At 36.9% G+C, this 23,239-nt stretch overlaps 1 protein-coding gene across 7 annotated transcripts in view; it reads left to right on the forward strand.

Annotated features, from left to right (window-relative positions):
- The window catches only part of LOC150084231 (peripheral plasma membrane protein CASK-like), a 1,403,586-nt gene that overhangs the window by 1,223,993 nt on the left and 156,354 nt on the right, over positions 1-23,239 (forward strand). For all 7 annotated transcript variants that reach the window (XM_090375948.1, XM_090375952.1, XM_090375953.1 and 4 more), the window contains one exon: positions 8,200-8,388. In XM_090375948.1, the coding sequence (XP_090232074.1) occupies positions 8,200-8,388 (189 nt within the window). The remainder of the gene's footprint in view (positions 1-8,199; positions 8,389-23,239) is intronic.

Here is a 23,239-nt window from a genome sequence, read left to right on the forward strand (position 1 = left end):
CTGTTATTAATTAATATTTCATAGTTTCAGGCACTACCACCAGTGGATGAAATTCAATTATTATTTTAATGGTACTAGAGTTTTTCACATGTATATGTGTATCTTGTCTGTAGAAGTTTGTATTCACAGGCCAATTTGCATGTTGTGTGGGCTATATGAATATAGATAGGCTAACTTCAGCCTGATCGAATGCACACTCACACACAAACTAAGTCTGAACCTCACTGTGGGCTAATTAATTGATTGAGACTACACTATTATATCACATAGTAGATTTAAGTAATTTATTATTGAAATGCTATGCAGATGAATCTTATCAACCTCTTCAATATCACCACTTCGCTTATTGGAGGCTTGAAGTGGTGAAACCCATGTTTAGTTTCGAGCAAAGTTTCCGGCATCCCCCATCTCCTTCAACCCATGCACGGTACTAAGTACTGTGCATGGTTTGAAGGGTTTGATACCTTTCTTTTTTTGGGTTTTCATAAAAAAAAAAATTTAACAATTGAAAATCCTCTATGCCAAACACTTAAACAATTATTGTGGCTATGTTTTGAGAACACTGTTTCCCATCTTTAGGCCTGTGGAGTTAGAACATTGGTTTGAGGTACAAATTCTACAAATTTTTACTAAATTACATGGGTGGGATCCAACAAACTAAAGATTTCTTCAGAGAAAACTAATGATGCTTTTGAAGGGCAAATTGGACACTGGTAGACCACCAAGGGCTTTAATATCCAGTAAACAGGTACCTATGGTGCAACAAAATAAGTATTTGGGGATAACGTTGGATTCTAATTTAACATTTATGCCCCACATAAACTACTTAATTAACAAAATAAAAAAATTTAGTGCAGCCATAGTAAGAATATCTAGAGTTGAATGGGGATTGGGAAGGAGGACATTAAATCTATACTATAAGGCAATTTTTTTTCCAGTTGTAACTTATGTTGCTTCTATTTGGGTGACTTGTGTGACTAAATTTAAATCTAAATTATATTCACTGCAAAGAACAAGATTATTTGCTATACAGAAGGTGTGTAAGACCGTTTCTACACATGCTCTCCAGGTTATATCTGGGTCACATGGCATTAGATTTGTATGTAATCTGTAGAGTTTTTTGTTACTTCATAAAAAAAAGGGATTCACTTCACATTTTAGATTTGACTATAGATATTAATGCAGATATTAAGAAAGAAAAGAAACATATTTTAGAGAGGTTATTGGATGTGTGGCAAGCCAGTTGGAATGATAGTCTTACAGGCACTACTACTAAATTGTACATACCTGATGTCAGGTTTCTGTTTAATAACAAGAACATTAAGTGGTTTTTCCCCGATATACAATTGTCATGCTTACAGGGAACGGTGAATTAAACTATACTATTTTAAGTTAAAACCAGAGCCATTTTGTCTGTGTGAGGCTGAGGAAACCTGGCAACAACATGTTTTGTACAGTTGTCCACTATATGATGATTGCAGACATAAATTATTGCTGGTATTGCCTGATCTGTCATGGTAATGAAACTAATTATTTGGGTAATTTAAATTATTTGTTGCATTGGAGGAATTTGCAAAGGCCGTTTTTGTTAAAAAGAGAAGGCGTTTTTTTTGGATGGTTGATTGATATTTCTGAACCATACTGTTACTTTTTTTTTTTTTCCCCTCCCAAACTTGCACCAGTGTGTGTTTTTGTTTTCTTTTTTTCTGTGGGCATTGGCTGTGATAGTAAGTGCAGGATTGGAGGAAGTTTTTTTTTTTTGCTGGCACTTAGGTTTGGGGGATTGTTCCCCCACCTATTTACTTGCTATTTTCTCATAATTAATTTATAGCGAAAGCTTAATTTGTCCAGTACTCGCCTCTTAATCCATATTTATAACTTTTTGAAGTCCATAAGAAGAAAAGAGTTTAAATTTTTTTAAATTAATTTTTTTATTTAATTTTATTTATTTTATTTTATTTTTTATTTAATTAATTAATTAATTTATTTATTTTTTGCTGGCTCACAGATTTGGGCAGCCTGGGAGTAGGATGTGCTGGCACCCATTGGACTAGCACTTCTGCCAGTGGGTGTGGGATTTTTGTGCAGTTAGCACAGTCAGAATCAGAATAATACACTACACATACTAACATATATACAATAATACTTTTACAGGCCTGCCTTGCAGAGGATCTGCATCAATCACTAGTGTACACAGGTGGAGATAGACAAAAGTCTGGAAGCCACCTTAGACATCATTACATACATAAATTTTATTAATAATTTACAGTTAGAAGCCTTTTATTGTTAGGTCTTAAAGTACTGTCTATTTTCTCATAATTAATTGATAGTGAAAGCTTACTTCGTCCAGTATTCGCTTCTTAATCCATATTTATAACTTTTTTGAAATCCATAAGAAGATAAAAGTAAAAGTTTTAAAAATACATAAATAATTAAAATATGCTCAGAGGAGGAAAAAGAAGTGCACCCTTTTTCCCACCGATTGTCATCCATAAATCTCTGTATAAACAAGAAGAAACTAAAACTGTAGATTTAGAAGCCAAGAGTCCAAACGAAAGACTTTCAATATGTTCATCATCATTTGGCTAAGTAGTGAAAGTGGAGGTAAGATCGATATAAGCTCCCATGATGTATTATGCTAAACACATGGGAATTTAAAGTGTGCGAGCTCCATATTGTTGAAAAACTGGCCAGTAATCTCGTGTTTATTATTTCCAGTGACGTATTATGCTGAAACCATTCTATTGCTAAGGCTTCATATTGGAGTATCCTATAATTGGAATTTAATTTAATTAGGGTAATATCAGAATCAATTATGGGTTATGATTATGTAATTATACATGTTGTGTGAGTTCAGTGCCTGATTGGTTGGTTTTAAAACTATTATAATGGTTAGATGACCTATATTTTGTTGTGGTGCTACCTATATAACAGGCATTGCAATCTGGTTGACATTTAATAAGATATATTATGTTGTTGATGTCTTGTAGTTTATATTTGTGAGCCTCCTTATAATTATTGAAGGAGGCTCACATTCAGTAGATGTGTGTAATAATCTTTAACACTCAGTCAGTGCAGCAAAGCTTCACACAAGGCATCCCTCTCTGATTGTTATTTTCTGTTGCCACTATGATAAAAGATGACTCCTTAAACCTGATAAGTGGCTCACTGAGGCCAAAATTAGAAAATACAGAAAAATTAAATGGAAACTCAGATTTTGCCCATTCTTCACCATAGCAACCAACTTCAACTGCTAAACTATTAGAATACCCACCAAATCTACATCCTCACCTAAATGTCATGAATATCTCAAAATAAGCAGTTTGTTTTAGTTTCTCTCATTCTCTTTAGAAGCAGGCTTCATTTACCTCATTAAGACCCAGCTTTCAAACCATAAACAACTCATTTCAATAGGCGCCTCCGTAGCCAGGTGGGAAGGAGCAGCAGTGCGTAGCACACGCTTCTTGATTAGACCGGGGTTCGAGCCCGTCACCACCAAATACGGAGGATGCGGAAAGGTCAGGGAATGACCACCGCATATCCTGGAGCAATATGGCCTTAGTTGCTAATGCTCCTAAAAAAAAAAAAAAAAAAAAAAAAACCAAATAACTCATTTCAATTATGAATGGCATTGCCTGCAATTGCATCCTGAAATCTAGTGAAATCTGTAAAAGTGGCAATGTTGTTAACATCAATTGCATGGAGAATTTTCATTTGGTGAACCTTAACTGCAGTAATAATGATCACTTTGAGGCACTTGATCACTGATTGACTAGTTAAGGTTAAATCACTCTCTTATGACACCATCTCCCTTGTTTTACTTTTCTAGACAGCTTGATCATTGAATATAGGATATCCAGGAAAGAAGTAACTGGTATCAGTTGCTGAACATGATTCTGTTAACAAAAGTAATAATTATGGCATAATAGGGTAATAATTTGTAGTTATCTCTAACACCAAAGTAAAATTAACCAGACTATAATGCTTGGGGTCACTTCCTCATAATCCCTGAATCAAATGATGATCTAATTAACATTACTTATAGTTGGATGCACTCATTGGCTGCCTTTTTCAATATAACAGGATGTACATCACCTGTCACTGCGACTTCGTACTCTCCCAGCCTCGGTAGCTTTTCAGATAGGACTTCTCTGACATCATCAGGCACAATTTGTAGATGTTCACTTTTAAACTGGTTTCCATTATAAAGATTGTTGCAAAAATACCTGTTCAACTCAGCTGCCATTTTGGCTAGATTGTCTATTATATCATCTGATTTTGTAAAGGCCTATTGGATGGGAGAGAGAGAGGGGGGTGATTAATAGCCATTTCCTTTCATGTGCAAATTTTATTAATGGGGTTCCTTAGGGTTTGATGGGCCTTTATTATTTTTAATATTTATGAACAGTATTAGTAGTGGCAAGTGATGCAAGGAAACAAAAAAAAAAAAAAAAACATCTTCACTTCCCCTTTAACAATTCTCTAATCTTTCCTTACATTTATTCAATTTTCATATTTCCACAACACCAGATGGAAATTGGTTCATTAATCAATCATTAAAATCTGGCTAAAAGCAAATTTTAGCACATCTATCCTGAAACCATCCCTTTTCAATTTAAATTTATGTCACTTAAGTGTTTCCTGAGTAAGAGCAAGGATGCCATTAGCTAACTCAATCCATTTAATGCTCTGTTGATGTAGACATATGAAGTTTAATGTCAAAGTTTTTCTTTGCTCTCTTAGGCAGTGATTTCTTATCAACTTCTGCCAACTTAGCTATTTCCTATATGTATTGAAGCTTTTCATTAACCTGTAACTGTTCCATCAATTTTTTTTTCTCTCTATTAATCATGCCAGTTTCTTATTCATCAATCTAGGTATCCTCCTCAACCTATATTTTCTTAATGGTATCTATGCATTTGTGGCTTCTTTGGTGGTTGTTTTTAAGTTATTCCTTAATTCCTCTATGTTTTCCCTCCCTGTGATGTTTTCCTAGAGACTATGTAACCAGTGGTAAGGTAGCTAATTTTTGATCAAGAGCTTCACTAATTTTGGAAGAATTATAGGAGAGAGAGAGACCTGGTGAGGGGGAAAAAATACATTTTATTTCTCCTTTAAACAGAATCAGAATCCAGTATAGGATCAAATGGGTTATCTAGTAATTTATTTTATTTTTTAAATCTGTTGGAGGGAATTGATGGGTGAAATAGAACCAACTTGGAGGGGATGGATAGGCGAAATGGATTTTTTTCTTTTCTTCCCTTGTTGCTGTATAAGCTTGTTTTCTTGAATCATTTTCCACTGCTAATTCTCTCTTATTTCTTCATACTTTTTCCCCAATGGCCCCATGTTGGGAGGAATTTGTTTTGCTGATTTCTTCACACATGCGAAGAGGTGGGATCATCTGCTAGTGCTGTTGGTTTGGTCCCAGTAGTATAGGATTTTTAACATCCATATGACTTGCATTACTCCCAATGAGTGTGTGATTTAGTCCACTGTACAGTTATGTCGCACTTTCTCGTGGTGTGGACGGGTACTGGAAAGCAGACTTCCTAGTGATGACTGCTGCTAAGTGGCCAGAAAACAACTAAACAGTAGAATCACACACACCGCACTATTAGTTTCTAGACATTTTGCAGAGTTATTTGTAACATCACGGTGTACCATGGTGAAATTTACCAACCATTCTGGAGCTGCCCTACATCACAAATATATATATATATATATATATATATATATCCAAGTATGTAAAAAGAAAATAGGATTGTTAATTTATATCTAGTTTATAATATTACTTCTAATCTGTAATATTATTTTGTCACAGATCTGATTAATACCATCAAAAATGATTAAACATTATATCCGTCTGTATATTATTTGAGTTGAGTTGTAATGTATAACATGAAATGAAAGCTAGTAAAATAGCTACTCAAGAAAAACCAAAAACCTATATGGGTGCTAAACGGTTTTTCTTGAGTAGCTATTTTACTAGCTTTCATTTCATGTTATACATTAAAACTTAACTCAAATTATATATATATTGAAATCAACAGTTTTGCTGTACCCAGAATTTCTTATCGGTTGGGTCTGCTGAACCCTTGCAAACCTCCTGTAGTTCATCACTGCATGTAGCATCTTAGATTATCAGATGCTATGTGTAGTGCTGATCATGTATTATCTGGAAAAACAACCCCTAAACCATGAGATACTGCATAATAGTAGAGTAATCTAATGGTTAATTTTGTGGTCATTAATAAAATGCCAGTTAAGAGGGTATTTGCCATGTTTATTTTTCTTTGTAATAACCTGTTATCTTTTAAGTGGATATATTGGCCTCCATAGCCAAGTGATCAGGAACAGGAGTGCACACGCTCTTTGAATAGACCGGGGTTCAAGCCCCTGACTGCTAAATACGGTCAATCTGCCAACCCGCACTGGACCAGCGTGGCAGATTATGGTCTTTTTCCCTCAGCATGAATTGTTGAGGAGGCTTCCTGCAGTGGGTTGATAATGGCTGCAGTTTACCTTTTTACTGAATACAGTGAAAGGTCTCACTATTGCATCACTTCATATTTTTTACATTGGAAAGATCTCCAGATTTCACTCTCTGCCTTTTGCCTTTTATTTCAAAGCAATAATCATTTAAATTTTATTATCTATTATAATTTTTTGTTTGGTTCCAGAGTTTATATTGTTTGATCTTTGAACTTTTTTTTTTTTTTTTTAATATTTTATTTGGTATTTCTTGTAGAGTAAGGAGGTCATAGTCCCACTGTATCAGGCAAGTGCAAGACCAAATTTGGAATACTGTGTTCACATATGCTGATCTCATCGGAAAAAAGACATCGAGCTTCTTGAAAGGGTCCAAAGACAGGCAACTCAAATGGTGAGATCAGCAGAAGAATGGCTATATGAGGAAAGACTGATTATATGGACTACCGAGCTTGGCAACCAAGCACCTCAGAGGTGACCTGATCAAAGTTTATAAGGCTCTGAGAGGGATTAGTAAAATGAATGACAGTGGAATTCTCACTGTTCTAAAGAATTCCAGAATTAGGGATCATAAATTCAAATTACAAATGGCTTCATTAAAAAAAAAAAACAAAACATTTTGATGATTCTAGATAGCTGCACAGTACATTCTGCTGGGACTCTTAAGTCAACGAATATGTGACTTTTGTTTTTGGCCCCCAATACCACAAGTTTTATGCAGCCACTGGATCAAGGCATTATTTATAACTTCAAAGGAGAATGCAGAGCCCACCTGATAAGGTACTTGATCCACAACATAGGAGGGAACAATTTGCAGCCAAAGTGGAATGTCTTGGATGCTATCTGTAATCTTGTTATTGCTTGGGACAGTATTTCATTAAGTGAAATAATCAACTGCTTCAGAAAGAGTGGCTCTGGAGAGAATATTATTGAAAAACATGATCCATCGGACGAATGTGATAGCAACATTGAGGACTGGGGAAATTTGAAGAAACACGGATTTTTTTTTGTGAATTTGAGGTGTTTATTAAAGTGGATGATGAAGTTGCTACCGGAAGAACTGCTGAGTGCCAAGCAAAACAATGAAGTTTTCGTTACCAGCAATGAAAGTGAATCAAAAGGTGCCCAAAATGCATTGAACATAATATAGAATGTATTGGCCTGCAGTAACATTAATAACAAAACAGCTATTGTATTTGAAAATGTTTGTGCTATAGTTATGAATGCATATAAGTCAAACTGTGCAAATGAAATTCGATTCCTTCTTTTAAGTCAGATTAATTTATTAAAAAGTTGATTTGCATGTCTCCTTTTATATTAAGATAATAATTATTCTTTTACTAGTTTATGATACTAATTGCATATATACTTTTGCGTCACGTTGCTGCTTTTCTCTTAGTTTATTTACAATAAAAGAAAACCTGAACAAAATGTCTGCTTTTCTTAGTATTGTTAGACAAGGAATTTATTTTTATTATTTTATTAATCTACTTTATTTTATTATGAAGTAGATTATTATTAATCTACTTTATTTATAGAATTTTGAAACATGGCAAACCTTGTTACTATTAACTTTATTATTACACTATATTAAATTTTATATCCCTTGAACTTTGTATTAACAAGATTCTACTATATTATATTGTTTCTAGTTTTATTGTTTTCTGATATTGAGTAGAATATAAATTTTCCACATTTTTATTTCAGGCCCTTCTCCAGACTCATGATGTGGTAGCCCATGAGGTATATGGAGAGGATGCTATAAGAGTAACACCTCCTCCTATTATGCCTTACCTTAATGGTGGTCAAGAAGTGGAAACAACTTGTGAACCAGAAATGGAAAACATCACTAGGGTTCGATTAGTACAATTTCAGAAGAATACAGATGAACCTATGGTAAATCACAGACCTTAAATCCCAATATGATCTAGTATGCTAGTGCTCAGATGCTTAAATGTCAAGATTTAAAAGGGAAATAAAAAAAAAAAAAAATGGGAATTATGGATAATTTCTGGTACTTATTTTCATAAGAGAATTTGAAATTTTTAATATTATGAAATAATCCAATGGTTAAAGTGTGCTTCTGTATTAGCCATCATTAACTCATTTCTTAAATAAGAAGTTCCCAATCTCTTCTGAGAATGCAGCCCATTTTGATAGTTCAGTGAGGCTTCATGACTCAAGTCATTCATACCTGAAAAAATGAGGAAGGGGGTTCTCCACCAGGAAAAACTTTTTTGAAAATTTGATGCCAAATATTCCATTTGACGCTTTTTTTCATATTACTCCATTAGAAAAAAATTTACATCACCCTTCTTAGATTGATCATATTTGATATTTAAATGACATTATGATTTATTTCATTTTAGTGATTTGTTGAAGATAACTTCACGTGTATGATGGAACGTATGTCTTTCCACTGCTTTAGCATTAGTTGAGGCATATGATGCAAGAAAGTGAGCTTATACAGCACAGCCAAAAAAAAAACCTTCCCATTTCATCCACCCAGTCACTCCGAATGTTTGTCTAGTTCAGCCTTAAATTTATTTAAGCTGTCAACTTCCACAATGACAGATGGAAGTTTGTTCCAGCAATTAACCACTCGCTGGCTAAAGGCAAACTTCCGCACATCTTTTCTACAACTGTCGTTCCTCGGTTTGAATCTTAGCCCCCTCAGGTTCGTAATCTGAGCAAGCAGAAGAAACCCATCAGCACTGAGTCTGCTCAAACCATTCAAGGCCTTATACACCTCAATCAGATCACCTCGCAGGTGCCTAGTCTCCAGATGCTGCAATATTTCAGTACCCAAGGTGTGGCCTGACCATTGCCTTATACAGAGGGATAATCATCTCCTTGTCTCTTCTAGAAAATTCCTATATATCATTGAAAAGACTCTATGACCTTCTCTGTCTGCACTGTTCAGAAAACTTCATATCTGACTACACTTACCTCCAGGTCTTTTTCATTCTCCACTTCCCTGACTGTAGTAACACAGTTGGTACATTTCTCTTGGGTTACTGCTAGTCATATGCAGTACTTTGCATTTTTCAGTGTTAAAACTTGTTGCCACTTCTGAGCCCACCTGCCTAACTTTTTAGATCCTGTTGCAGCAGCACAGTGCCATTACTGTCTTTAACAACCCTGCCAACCTTTGCATCATCTGCAAACTTGGACATTAAGCCTGATATACCTTTTATCAATATCATTGATAAATACATAAAACAACAATGGGTCCTGGCACCGAACCGTGGAGAACTCAACTAATAACATTAGTCCACGAAGAGCAATGTTCATTGAATAGCACTCACTGTCGTCTCCAACTCAACCATACCTTTATCCATTGTAGCAACTTGCCCTTAATGCCATACCACTCCAATTTGTACAGCAGTCCTCCTTGTGCAACAGTATCAAATGCCTTCCTGAAATCCATTGAATTTCAAAATTATTTTTTCCATCCAGTTCCCTTGTGACCACATTGTAGTATGCAATCAAATTTGTCAGACAAGACCTACCCTTCCTTAACAAACCTATGCTATCTCTGAACTGTTACTGCAGTCTTGTCTAGATGATCCTGCAATGCATCGTTAACCAGTGACTCCATTATTTTCCCCAGAACAGAAGTTAAACTAATTATTAGTTTAACAGACATATAATTATTTGTGTCACCCTTTGAACCCCTTTCGTGAATTTGGGATACATTTCCACATCTCCCCTGAATCTAAGGATGCTCTCATAATTATGGCTAACAGTTTGCTTACTTCCCTTGCTGCCTCCTTTAATATAATTGTATAAATTCCATCCACTCCAGGTGCCTTTTTAAGGTTTAACTTCAACAATTTCTCCTCCACTTTCCTTTCAGTTATTGCAAAGTCATTTAGCTCTCTGTTTAGTAAACGTCTGTCTTTCGTTTACTGAGAGATTTCCTTGTGTGAATGTAGATGCAAAATACTCATTCAGTTTGTCAGCTATCATTTTGCCGAGAATATCATGAACAGTCGAACCATCGATATCAAGTGGACCGATCTGATTCATCCCCTTTCTTCTAGAGTTTATATAAGTAAAGAAGTCTTTGTTGTTTTTGTTTGCATCCTTTGCCAAAGATTTCTCGTAATCAGCCTTCACTTGCCTATCCTCCTTTGTAACTTGATTACAGACTAACTCTTATCTACCGTAGGCTTCTGTGTCTCCTGATAATTTATATGCATTCCGTGCATTTTTCTTCTCTGCCACGAGCCTCATCAGTTCATCTGACATCCATTTAGGTCTAAATCTTGAACAGTATTTCTTAGTTGGTATGAAAAGCCTAGTAGCTTCCAAGATTAATTCCTTGAAGGCTTCCCATTTAGAATTTGCTGATGTTAACATCATCAGTTGATCCCACTGTAGAGAATTTTAAAACTGTCTGAGACCACTGTAGTCACCTTTTACGAAAGCAAAAACCCTTCCCTTTATCCTTGATGGTAGTTACATCTTTAAGTAAATCCCACATCAGTGCACTGTAATCACTGTCACCTAGTGGTTCCTTTATCTGCAAATTCTTAATGCATGAATAATCACTGCTGATTATTATTATTATTATTATTATTATTATTATTAGCATTAGCCATATGGTGCAAGGAAGCCTGAGGATTATACTGCACCAGCCAAAAAAAAAAAAATTTCTGAACTACCCTGAGAGAGAGAGAGAGAGAGATAAAAGGGAATCACCAAGGAAGAGAAGAATGATGATGTCCAGTTCAGGGCCCTGGGTGTCAAGAATATTACTCCCTCTGGATTCCACCCAAAGATGTTGCTGTAGAAAACAATCATCCAGTAAATCCACAAAAATCTTGCTAGCGTGCAAGTGACCAACCACAAGTTCCAGTTAATATCTGGAAAGTTAAAATCCCCTATTACAAGACATTCAGATTTACTGGCCCACTCTATTTCTCTGCACAATTGTTTGTTGTACTCATAAGAGTCATTAGGCCTATAACACACTCCTGCTCTCATTTTCCATTTCCTAGTGCTTATGTAACAAACTGACTCAACATTGCACAGTCCATCTGTGTCAACTGGATGCACTTCCTTAGATTTTGTGTTGCTCAACTAACAGCATAACCCATTCTCCCTTCCTATCCTTTCTGTACACATTGTACTCCCCAAATTCCAATTCTACAATGCTTATTTCTGTGTGACACCACATCTCTGATATCCCAACAATATCTGCCTTTGATGTCTTGACCAGCACTTCAAATTCATCAATTAATTTACTATACTTCTAGCATTTGTGTACATGTATACATGCACCTGTTCTTACTCTTAGTTACTCTAACATAGCCCATGTATTTACTTGTTCCATGATGACTCCTGGCGATCTTTGAAATCTCCCAGCACCTTTCCAAGCTGCTGGTCATTCTAATAGAAGCAGTGCAAGAATGAATTTCACCTCTGCTTGCAGCTACTGTTAATCTTTTAGTCTGTGAATCCTCCCAAGTTAGCAATTTTCCGACCCACCTAATACTGCCTCAATAGCATCAGCAAATATTCTTGCACCCTTTCTATTTAAGCTTCTGCTGTAATTAATGGAGTAAATTTGCCATTAGTGTATTTGTCAACATACCTTCTTTCCACAAGGAATTTGGAATAATGAAGAATTTGAAGCACTTCATAATGCAAAATTTGAAATAAATAGCATTCATCTTGAGAGTATATAGAGTTTTGTGTTTTTTGTCTACTATGGGAAATCGATAATAAATCTTTCAAAAACAACTAGGATAAGACCATAGATATTTATTGAACTAGTGACAAGAGAAAAACAAGTAACCTGAAACTATAAACAAAGTGTCGGCACTTTTCAGGTACCATTCCACTCTTTAAACAAAAAGGCAAATACACCACTCCCCGGTTACAATGCCATCATTTATACTGTGGATTTGGGTACATCGTAGGTCTTTCTGCCTTGCCCTGCTATTGAAAGAAATTTTGAGAAAAATATTAATGGTGCTTCTGCCTACCTTGCACTGCAGGAGGCTTCCCCACCCAAATGACCCAGTCTTGGCAAGGGAGGGAAAAAGCTAAGTATCTTAGAAATCCCAGGGACGTATACCTTCCCAATGAGTTAAGAAGCAAAACAGATGTTTATTGAACAAAGAAATTCTTGCTTGTTTCCAGGTTTTTTTTTTTTTTTTTTTTCATGCAATGAAATCCTCTCCCATCTTACCACTCTCTTTGAGTGGCAGGATTTGCTAATTTTTTTTAAGGTCACTAACCACCAAGGACCGCTCATTGAGTGTATATAAATCTAAATATACAGTCAGTGGAGTTATATGAAATTTTGTGAAGAACAATTCAATGCAATGAATATTTTTATTAACAGGTCCCGCATATAGTATACTCATCCTCTATTCCAATAATAATAATAATAATAATAAAAAAAAAAAATAATAATAAAAATAATTGCTTTATTTAATACAAGAATTAAACAGAGCCTGGGCCATCCAGGCCCGACCATAGCCTAAGGCTTTTGATTCATGGGAAGACTATTTCCAATAATCATTTCAATAATAAATGAATAAAAACACGAAATCGTTTTCAACTTTCAAGTTTAACTGTAGGCAGAATTGTGCACTAGACAGTTGCACATTTTGCTACCAGTGGTTAGTCAATGCCTGGTCGGTGGGTTGCCAATATGCATTTTTTGGAGGTGACAAAAAGAGTCAAAAGAACTGCAGAGCAAGCAGTGCCGATTTGACCATGAAGGACGTGTTGCCACAATGTCAGTGTCTTTTTGTTATTTGCAGGATTCGCCTGAATTCCCATTAAGTAAATTATATCAGTGTTAAGTCAATATTGAACATTCAACAGTGTAATTATGTGATTACAGCTTAATTGCAAATTGAGCTTGAACTTGCTAAGTTGAAGTTACATTATGAGGAGATATGTAAATAACACATTATTTCTACGACAGAAGGTTTTGTAAAATTTGATTCGATCATGGTCTCCATGCTTCCCCATGAAGTAAGTCACTTGACAGTGAATAAACTTCAGCAACTTAGTTTTTCACAATTTTCTCTCCAAGAAAAAAATGTGATTTAAAAAGACCACCCCACACCAGAGATTCAAATATCTCAGCCAGGAATAAGTAATAATTAAAAATATAAATCCCCAATTTTAATACTGAATGGTACAAAAGGAAAAGTTGGCTATGTGGTTATGAAATTAGAAATGCATTGGTTTGTTTTCCATGTTTACTGTTCAGAGCTGACTTGATGTGGACAAAAAAGTGGCTTTACAAACATAAACAAAATGAAAGAAAAAACTGAAAAACATGAGAGTTCGAAGAAACATATTGATAGTGTGATTTCATTATCGCTTTTAGGAAGCCGAAATATTAAAGAACAGCTTAATGAGGCCTACAGACTTTTGAACTTCAAGCATAACAGAAAAGTTACCAAGAATTGTGAGGTATTATCTAAAATAATAGACTGCATTAAATTTTGTGGACAGTTTGAAATTCCTTTATGTGGACATGATGAAAAAGACGATTCTGAAAATCCAGTAGTCAGAGAATTAATAAATTTGGCCTCTAAATTAGATTCCAATTTAAAGAACCATTTAGAAAGTAATGCAACATTTAAAGGCATTTCAAAAACTATTCAGAATGATATTTTTGACTGTTTGCTGCAAATATGCTGGGATGAAATAAAAAGAAATTAAAGAAGCTTTATTCATAGCTGTCATGACTGATGACACAACAGATGTTTCAGAACATACACAAATGGTAATTGTTCTGAGATATGAACTGAATGGAGACATTTTTAGGGTTTTTTCATTCCCGAAAACCAAACGGCAGATAGAATATTGAAGTGCATTCTAGATCAGTTAGATATAATCCTCAAAGGAAATACTCAAAAACTAGTTGCTCAGACATTTAATGGTGCAAGTGTGATGAAAGGCAAGAAAGGGGGAATTCAGGCTAAAATAAAAGTGTACAATAATGCACATTTTATTCACTGCTATGCACATCAATTGAATCTGATGAGAAAAGCAGCAAGTACCACCCAAGATTCAAGAATATTCTTTTTGAACCTCGTGTTGATACCAATATTTTTCTCCAGATCACCACAGCGTTTCTCTGTTCTCAGCAATCATATGGACAGCCGCATTCCCCCATCGTTCCCTTACAAATGGAACTTCAATATATGCAACGCGAATAGCATTTATGAAAATTTTGAATCCTTAAAAAAGTGCATGGAAGAAATACACTGTATAAGTGACAGCAAACACAGATAAGACGATTTCAGAAGCAACTGGAATTTTGCACATCTTGAGTAATAAAAAATTAGGGTTCTGGCTAGAACTTTTCCATCAAATAATGCCTCATGTGGAAGTTATTTATAATCAAATGCAATCTCGAGAAATTGACACATTTAAGTACTGTGACAATCCTTCAAAAACACTCGTGTTGTTGTTTGGTTTTTAGGAGCATTAGCAACTAAGGCCATATTGCTCCGGGGATATGCAGTGGTCATTCTCTAACCTTTCCGCATCCTCCGTATTTAGTGGTCATGGGCTCGAACCCCGGTCTTATCAAGAAGTGTATGCTATGCACTGCTGCTCCTGCCACCTGACTACGGAGGCACCTAAAACACTCATGAATTGAAGCGAAGGAAATATGCAACTATGTGAGTGTTGACATAGGTGACAGATATTCTTTTACAAAGCAATTAAACGCAAGGAGAACTTTGTTATTTTTCATACAAAAATGCACAAAAATGCCTGAGGCATATCCCATTATTGAATGAGAAAAATTTCTGATGGAATTCCAAGTTTTCTATAGCAGACATGACCTTCACAATTATTGCAAATTAATTGACTTGCCGAAATTTATTAGCATTAGCAGAGGCATATGATGCAAGAAAGCAAGCTTACGAAGCATCAGCCAAAAAAAAAAAAAAAAAAACCCGCTCCCATTTCGTCCCTCCATTCGTTCCAAATACCTGTCCAGCTCAGCCTTAAATTTATTTAGGCTATCAACTTCCACAACAAAGGATGGAAGTCTGTTACACCAACCAATTACCTGCTGGCTAAAGGCAAACTTCCGCTCATCTATCCTCCATCTGTCTTTCCTCAATTCGAATTTATGCCCTCTCAGGTTATTATTCTGAGCAAGAAGAAAAATCCCATTAGCATTAAGCATGCTCAAACCATTCAAGGCTTTATACACCTCAATCAGATCACCTTGCAGGTGCCTAGTCTCCAGACACTGTAATTTGCAAAATTTAAGACTTTCTTCATAAGAGCAACCCTTTGTTCCATTCACTAATCTTGTTGCCCTTCTCTGTACTCGTTCCAACACCTCTACATCCTTCTTAAAATGAGGCCTACAAACCTGTATACAGTACTTAAGGTGTGGCCTGACCATTGCCTTATACAAGGGTAATGCACTGCTGCTCCTGCCACCTGGCTACGGAGGCACCTAAAACACTCATGAATTGAAGCGAAGGAAGTATGCAACTATGTGAGTGTTGACATAGGTGACAGATATTCTTTTACAAAGCAATTAAACGCAAGGAGAACTTTGTTATTTGTCATACAAAAATGCACAAAAATGCCTGATCAGATCAAGAGTATCCCTGCTAGAAAAATTCCTGTATATCATTGACAAGACACTATGAGCTACTCTTGCAGACTGTCTGCCCTGCTCAGAAAACTTCATATCTGCCTGCACAATTCTCCCCAGGTCCTTTTTGTTCTCTACCACTGTCAGTTTAATACCATACAGTTGATGCATCACTCTGGGGTTACTGCTTCTCATATGTAGTACTTTACATTTGTCAATGTTAAACTTCATTCGCCACCTGTCAGACCATCTGCTCAACTTTTCCAGATCCTGTGCAGCAGCATACTGTCACTAGTGTCCTTGACAACTCTGCCAACTTTCATATCGTCTGCAAACTTGGACATTCAGCTTGATATACCATCATCAATATCATTTATAAATACAGAAAACAACAATGGACCCAACACTAAATCCTGAGGGACTCCACTAACATTAGTACACAATAGGCAGTGTCCATTGATTACCACTCTGTCTTCTCCCACTCAACCATTCCTTTATCCATAGCAGCAATTTGCCTCCAGTGCCACACTGTTCCAATTTGTGCAGCAGTCTTCCATGTGCAACAGTATCAAAAGCCTTTCTAAGATCCAAATATATGATATCAACGTTATTCCCTGCATCCAGTTCTTTTGTGACCACATCATAGTATCCAATCAAATTAGGCAGGAAAGACTTTCCCTTCACAAAACCATGCTGTGCCCGAGCTATAACTGAAGTCTTGTCTAGATAATGCTGCGGTGCTTTTTTAACTAGTGCCTCCATTAATTTTCCTGGAACAGAAGTTAAATTAACAGGTCTATAATTACTTGTGTCGCCCTTTGATCCTCCTTTGTGAATTGGGGTCACATTTGCACATCTCCAGTCCATGGGTACCTCCCCTGAGTCGAAAGAAGCTCTCATAATTATGGCTAAGGGTTTGCTTACTTCCTTTGCTGCCTCTAATATAACTGGTAGATCCTATCCACCTCGGGTGCCTATTTTATGTTTATCTTCAACAATTTCTCCTCCACTTTCATCTCAGTTATTACAAAATCATCTGGCATTCCCCTCACTGAATAACTCCTCATGGGTGAGTGTAGATGCAAAATACTCATTTAGTTTGTTAGATACCTGAGCAGGATCATATTTCTTAGTTGGTATGTAAAGCCTAGTAGCTTCCAAGATTAATTCTGTGAATGCCTCCCATTTTGAAATTGCTGTTGGTAACATCATCAATTGGGTCAACCGTATAGAATTTAAATACTTCTCAGACCACCGTAGTCGCCTTTATGAAAGCAAAAACCCTTCCCTTTACCCCTGATGGTAGTTACCTCTTTCAGTAAATCTCACTTCAGCACACTGTGATCACCGCTACCTAGTGGTTCCTTTATCTGCAGATTCTTAATGCATGAAGAATCACTATTGATAATCAGATCAAGAGTATTACTCCCTCTAGTTGCCTCCTGAAAATGCTGATGTAGATAACAATCATCCAATAAATCCACAAAAGCCTTGCTAGTGTGTGAGTGACAAACCCACAAATTCTAGTCAATATCTGAGAAATTAAAATTAGCATTAGCATTAGTAGAGGCATTTGATGCAAGAAAGCAAGCTTATGCAGCATCAGCCAAAAAAAAAAAAATAATAAATAAAAAATAACCACTTCCACTTCACCCCTCTGTTCATTCGAAATACCTGTCCAGCTGAGCCTTAAACTTATTTAGGCTATCAACATCAACGACAAGGGATGGCAGTCTGTTCCACCAACCACCCGCTGGCTAAAGGCAAATTTCCTCACGTCTATCCTACATCCATCTTTCCTGAATTTGAATTTATGCCCTCTGAGGTGATTATTCTGAGCAAGAGGAAGAAACCCATCAGCATTGAGCATGCTCAAACCATTCAAGGCTTTATACACCTCTATCAGATCACTTCACTGGTGCCTAGTCTCCAGACACTGTAATTTGCAAAACTTAAGCCTTTCTTTGTAAGAGCACCCCTTTGTTCCATTCACTAATCTTGTTGCCCTTCTCTGTACTCGTTCCAGCATCTCTACATCCTTCTTGAAATGAGGACTCCAGACCTGTATACAGTACTCTAGGTGTGGCCTGACCATTGCCTTATACAAGGGAATAATCACCTCCTTATCCCTGTTAGAAAAATTCCTATATATCATTGACAATACACCATGAGCTACTCTTGCAGCCCGTCTGCACTGCTCAGAAAACTTCATATCTGCCTGCACAACCACCCCCAGGTCCCTTTCATTCTCTACCACTGTCAGTGTAGTACCACAGAGTTGATACGTTGCTCTGGGGTTGCTGTTTCCCATATATAGTACTTTACATTTGTCAATGTTAAACTTCATTTGCCACCTCTCAGCCCATCTGCTCAACCTTTCCAGATCCTGTTGCAGTAACATAGTGTCAGTAGTGTCCTTGACAACCCTGCCAACCTTCGTATGGTCGCAAACTTGGACATTAAGCTTGATATACCATCAAAAATATCATTTATAAACACAGAAAACAATAATGGATCCAATACTGAACGCTGAGGGACTCCACTAATAACGTTAGTCCACGATGAGCAGTGTCCATTGATTACGACTCTCTGTCTTCTCCCCCTCAACCACCCATTTATCCATAGCAGCAATTTGCCTCCAATGCCACACTGCTCCAATTTGTGCAGCAGTCTTCCAAGTGCAACAGTATCAAAAGCCTTTCTGAGATCCAAGTATATAATATCAAAGTTATTCCCTGAATCCAGTTCTTTTGTGACTGCATCATAGTATCCGATCAAATTGGTCAGGCAAGATTTCCCCTTAACAAAACCATGCTGTGTCTGAGCTATAACTGAAGTCTTGTCTAGATGATCCTGCAGTGCTTCTTTAACCAGTGCCTCATTAATTTTCCGGGAACAGAAGTTAAACTAACAGGTCTATAATTACTTGTGTCGCAAGCGCACTATAGCCCCAGCAGCTCGTGCGCCATTAAACCCCCATCACTCACTCACTCACTCACTCACTCACTAGTGTCGCCCTTTGATCCTCCTTTGTGAATTGGGATCACATTTGCACATCTCCAGTCCATGGGTACTTCCCCTGAGTCCAAGGAAGCTCTCATAATTATGGCTAGGGGTTTGCTTACTTTCTTTGCTGCCTCTTTTAATATAACTGGATAGATCCCATCCACCCCAGGTGCCTTTCTTGTATTTATCTTCAACAATTTCTCCTCCACTTTACTCTCAGTTATTACAAGATTCTCTAGCTTACTGCCAGAGTTGAATACACCTCTGGCATTCCCCTCGCTGAATAACTCCTCATGTGTGAATGTCAATGCAAAATATTCATTTAGTTTGTTAGCTACCTGAGCAGGATCATCAACAGTTGACCCATCAATATCAAGTGGACCAATCTGATTCATCCCCTTCCTTCTAGAGTTTACATAAGTAAAGAACTCTTTGCTGTTTTTCTTTGCATCCCTTGCCAAGGATTTCTCGTAATCTGCCTTCTCCTGCCTAACCTCCTTTGTAACTTGGTTACAGATCAACTTGTATCTATCATAGGCTTCTGTGTCACGTGTTAATTTGTATGTATCCCATGCATTTTTCTTCTCTGCTATATGTCTCATTAGTTCATCTGACATCCTCTTAGGCCTAAACCTTGAACAATATTTCTTAGTTGGTATGTAAAGCCTAGTAGCTTCCAAGATACGTTCTTTGAATGCTTCCCATTTTGAATTTGCTGTTGGTAATATCATCAGTTGGTCCCACTGTATAGAATTTAAATACTGTCTCAGTCCATCGCAGTCGCCTTTACGAAAGCAATAACCCTTCCCTTTACCCCCAATGGTAGTTACCTCTTTGAGTAAATCCCACTTCAGCACACTGTGATCACTGCACCTAGTGGTTCATTTACCTGCAGATTCTTAATGCATGAAGAATCACTACTGATAATCAAATCAAGAGTATTACTCCCTCTAGTTGCCTCCCGAACATGCTGATGTAGAAAACAATCATCCAATAAATCCACAAAAGCCTTGCTAGTGTGTGAGTGACCAGCCCCCAAATTCCAGTCAATATCTGGGAAATTAAAATACCCCATTATAAGACTCTCTGATTTACTGGCCCACTCTATTTCCCTGTGCAGTTTCTTATTATACTCATCAGAGTCATTAGGCCTATAGCACACTCCTACTCTCAATTTTGATCTCCCAATGCTTATGTCACACCAAACTGACTCGACACTGCACTGTCCAGCAATGTCGACTGGCTACAACTTGGTTAGTGTTAGCTGGATTTTATGTATTTCTTAACTAATAGCATAACCCCTCCTCCCTTCCTATCCTGTCTATCATTCCTGTACACATTGTACTCCCCAAATTCCAGTTCTGCATTCCTTATATCTGTGTGACACCATGTCTCTGAAATCACCACAATATCTGCCTTTGATGTTTTGAGCAATACCTCAAATTCATCAAATTTATTTACTAAACTCCTAGCATTGGTGTACACGCAAGTATACCTGCACCTGTTTCTGTTCTTAGCTACCCTAACACAACCCATGTGTTTACTTGTACTCCAATGATTCCCAGCAGTCTCTGAAATATCCTGCATCTTATTTTCCAGGCTGCGGCTCATTCCAATAGAAGCAGTGCAAGAATCACTTTCACCTCTACCAGTGGCTATTGTTAATCTATTAGTCCTTGTATCCCCCCAATCTAGCAATTTTCCGACCCACCTAACACTGCCTCGATAGCATCAGCAAACGTTCTTGCACCCTTTCTATTTAAGTTTGTCCCATTCCTGTAGAAGTACTCTACTGTTTACAGATACATACCAGGCTGGAAAAAAATTCTACCCCTTGAGCCGTGCACAATCGTTCCAGGGCTGAATTGATCGACAAGGCTCTCATCATATACTCCCTCTTATTGTGCCTGGCAGAATTGCAGACACTTTCAAATTTACGGCTTTTTTTTGAACAGTGACCTGTACTTGTTAAGTAATTCTGCTGGTCTCTAACTCTTAATATCTTTAGTGCCAACATGTACAACAATATCATCTTTTGTGCCCTTAAAAGATGATATCCACTCTACAACGTCATCAACCTTTGCCTCTGGCAGACATACTCTGGTCCTGTTCCACCTACCCTTTTTACATAGCATGTTTCCTGACAATAAAGTTACCAACAACTACTAGTTCCTGTGGGACCAGCGCATTCTGCCTTGGGGGTTACCGCTGTGTTGCGTGATGATCAAGTGCAAGCTCTAATGTTGATGTGGCCAGCTGTGAGCTTGATGGGCCTCTCAATTTAGATCCTTCGAGGGCATCCACCCTGTCCTTCAAGCTCTCATATAGGCCCATAACAATACTGAGTTGTTGCCTCATTTCCTCACACTCCTCGTGCACGCACGCACGCACGCGCACACACGCGCGCACACACACACACACACACACACACACACACACACACACACACACACACACACACACACACACACACACACACACAAAGACATCCCCCTTGGCAGTATCATGTTCCGTACCTGATTGCTCTACAAACATCAAGCAAGCAGTGCATTTTAAAAGGCTGTGATTCAGAGGGCAACTTCCCCCCTCAGTTCCTCCCTGAGCCATAGCACTCCATTTAACTTGGGCCTTTTGCTTTGATGCTCTGGTCTGAGTCATGATTTCAATAAAATTTCAATTTCAGTACAAAAATTATAACCTTAAACTTGTATCCCAATGCAGTTGTAACACTATATATCTGTATGTATTTTTTCAGTATCAATTAATTATGTTACGTTTGTAAAATCTAAGTCGTATGTATTTAGTTAAAAAGTACAATTTAATTGGCGGTGAAGTTCAACAAGATTAATACATTTTACTGATTAATTGATAATATTATATACTATACTACACTAAGCTAACACTATCTAGTTCGGGATATAATGTTGTATCATATAACAATGGTGGCAAGTGACGAACGATAAATCTACGGACACTTAAGTATTAATTAACTTCCAAAATCTTGCTGTCTCAATTCAGAATAAACCAAGGATCTTGACTAGGTCTGTAAGCTACTTATAGAAAATAATTTAATATAACAATTAGTCAATAAAGCGGCTAAATATAGCTAAAAAACTTCCCATTCACCAGCTCTGCAAAATTTGTAAAACATGTGGATTGGATACCCTTACCGATACTAAGTAATAACCTACAAAATCTCTATCTAAGTTAAAATTTAAACTAATTATCGTAACTAGGAATATAAAGCTACTATAGAAAATAAGTTGATATGTCAATTTAAGTTAATAAAACAGAAAAAACTTCTCTATTTTCCTGAACCTTAAAAACTTCGCTTGCACAAGGCTACTCTCATTTCCCATTATCTCAGAAAATAATCTAGCCGAAGTTCTTGGTGAACTTACAAAACTCATTTGACCATTCTGATGACTGTTTCAGAGCCCGAATGCTGCCATTTGACATTAAAAAGATTAAAAACATTTTTAAGGAGAACTATGAATCAGGAAAAGCTAAATGCTCAAGCATTGCTTTCAATAGAGAAAAGCCTGTCAACAGTGCACCAAACTTGAATGAAAAGGTAGTAATAATGGATTTATGTGGTGCAAGCGTATCAGCTTATGTACAACCAGTACAAAAAAAAACAAAAAAAAAAAAAACTATTTCACTAAATGTTTGTCCAGTTCCTCCTTGAATTTATTTAAGCTATCAACTTCCACAAGAACAGATGGAAATTTGTTCCAGCAACAACCCGCTGGCTAAACCAAATTTCTACACATCTGTTCTACAACTGTCTTTCTTCAATTTGAATTTATGCCTCCTCAGGTTCATAATCTGAGCAAGCAGAAGAATCCCTGAAATCCAAGTATATGATATCAAAATTATTTTTTGCATCCAGTTCCTTTGTAACCACATCATAGTATCTAGTCAAATTTGTCAGAAAAGACTTTCCCTTAACTGTGTCTGAATTATTACTGCAGTCTTGTCTAGATGATTCTGCAATGCATCTTTAATCAGTGACTCCATTATTTTCCCTGAAACAGAAGTTGAACTAACTGGTCTGTAATTACTCATGTCACCCTTAGATCCCCCTTTGTGAATTGGGGATACATTTGCACATCTCCAGTTCATTAGGACTTCCCC

Source organism: Mastigoproctus giganteus, chromosome 6 (assembly GCF_048544385.1).
Source record: "Mastigoproctus giganteus isolate SK-2022 chromosome 6, ASM4854438v1, whole genome shotgun sequence".
Lineage (NCBI taxonomy): Eukaryota > Metazoa > Arthropoda > Arachnida > Uropygi > Thelyphonidae > Mastigoproctus > Mastigoproctus giganteus.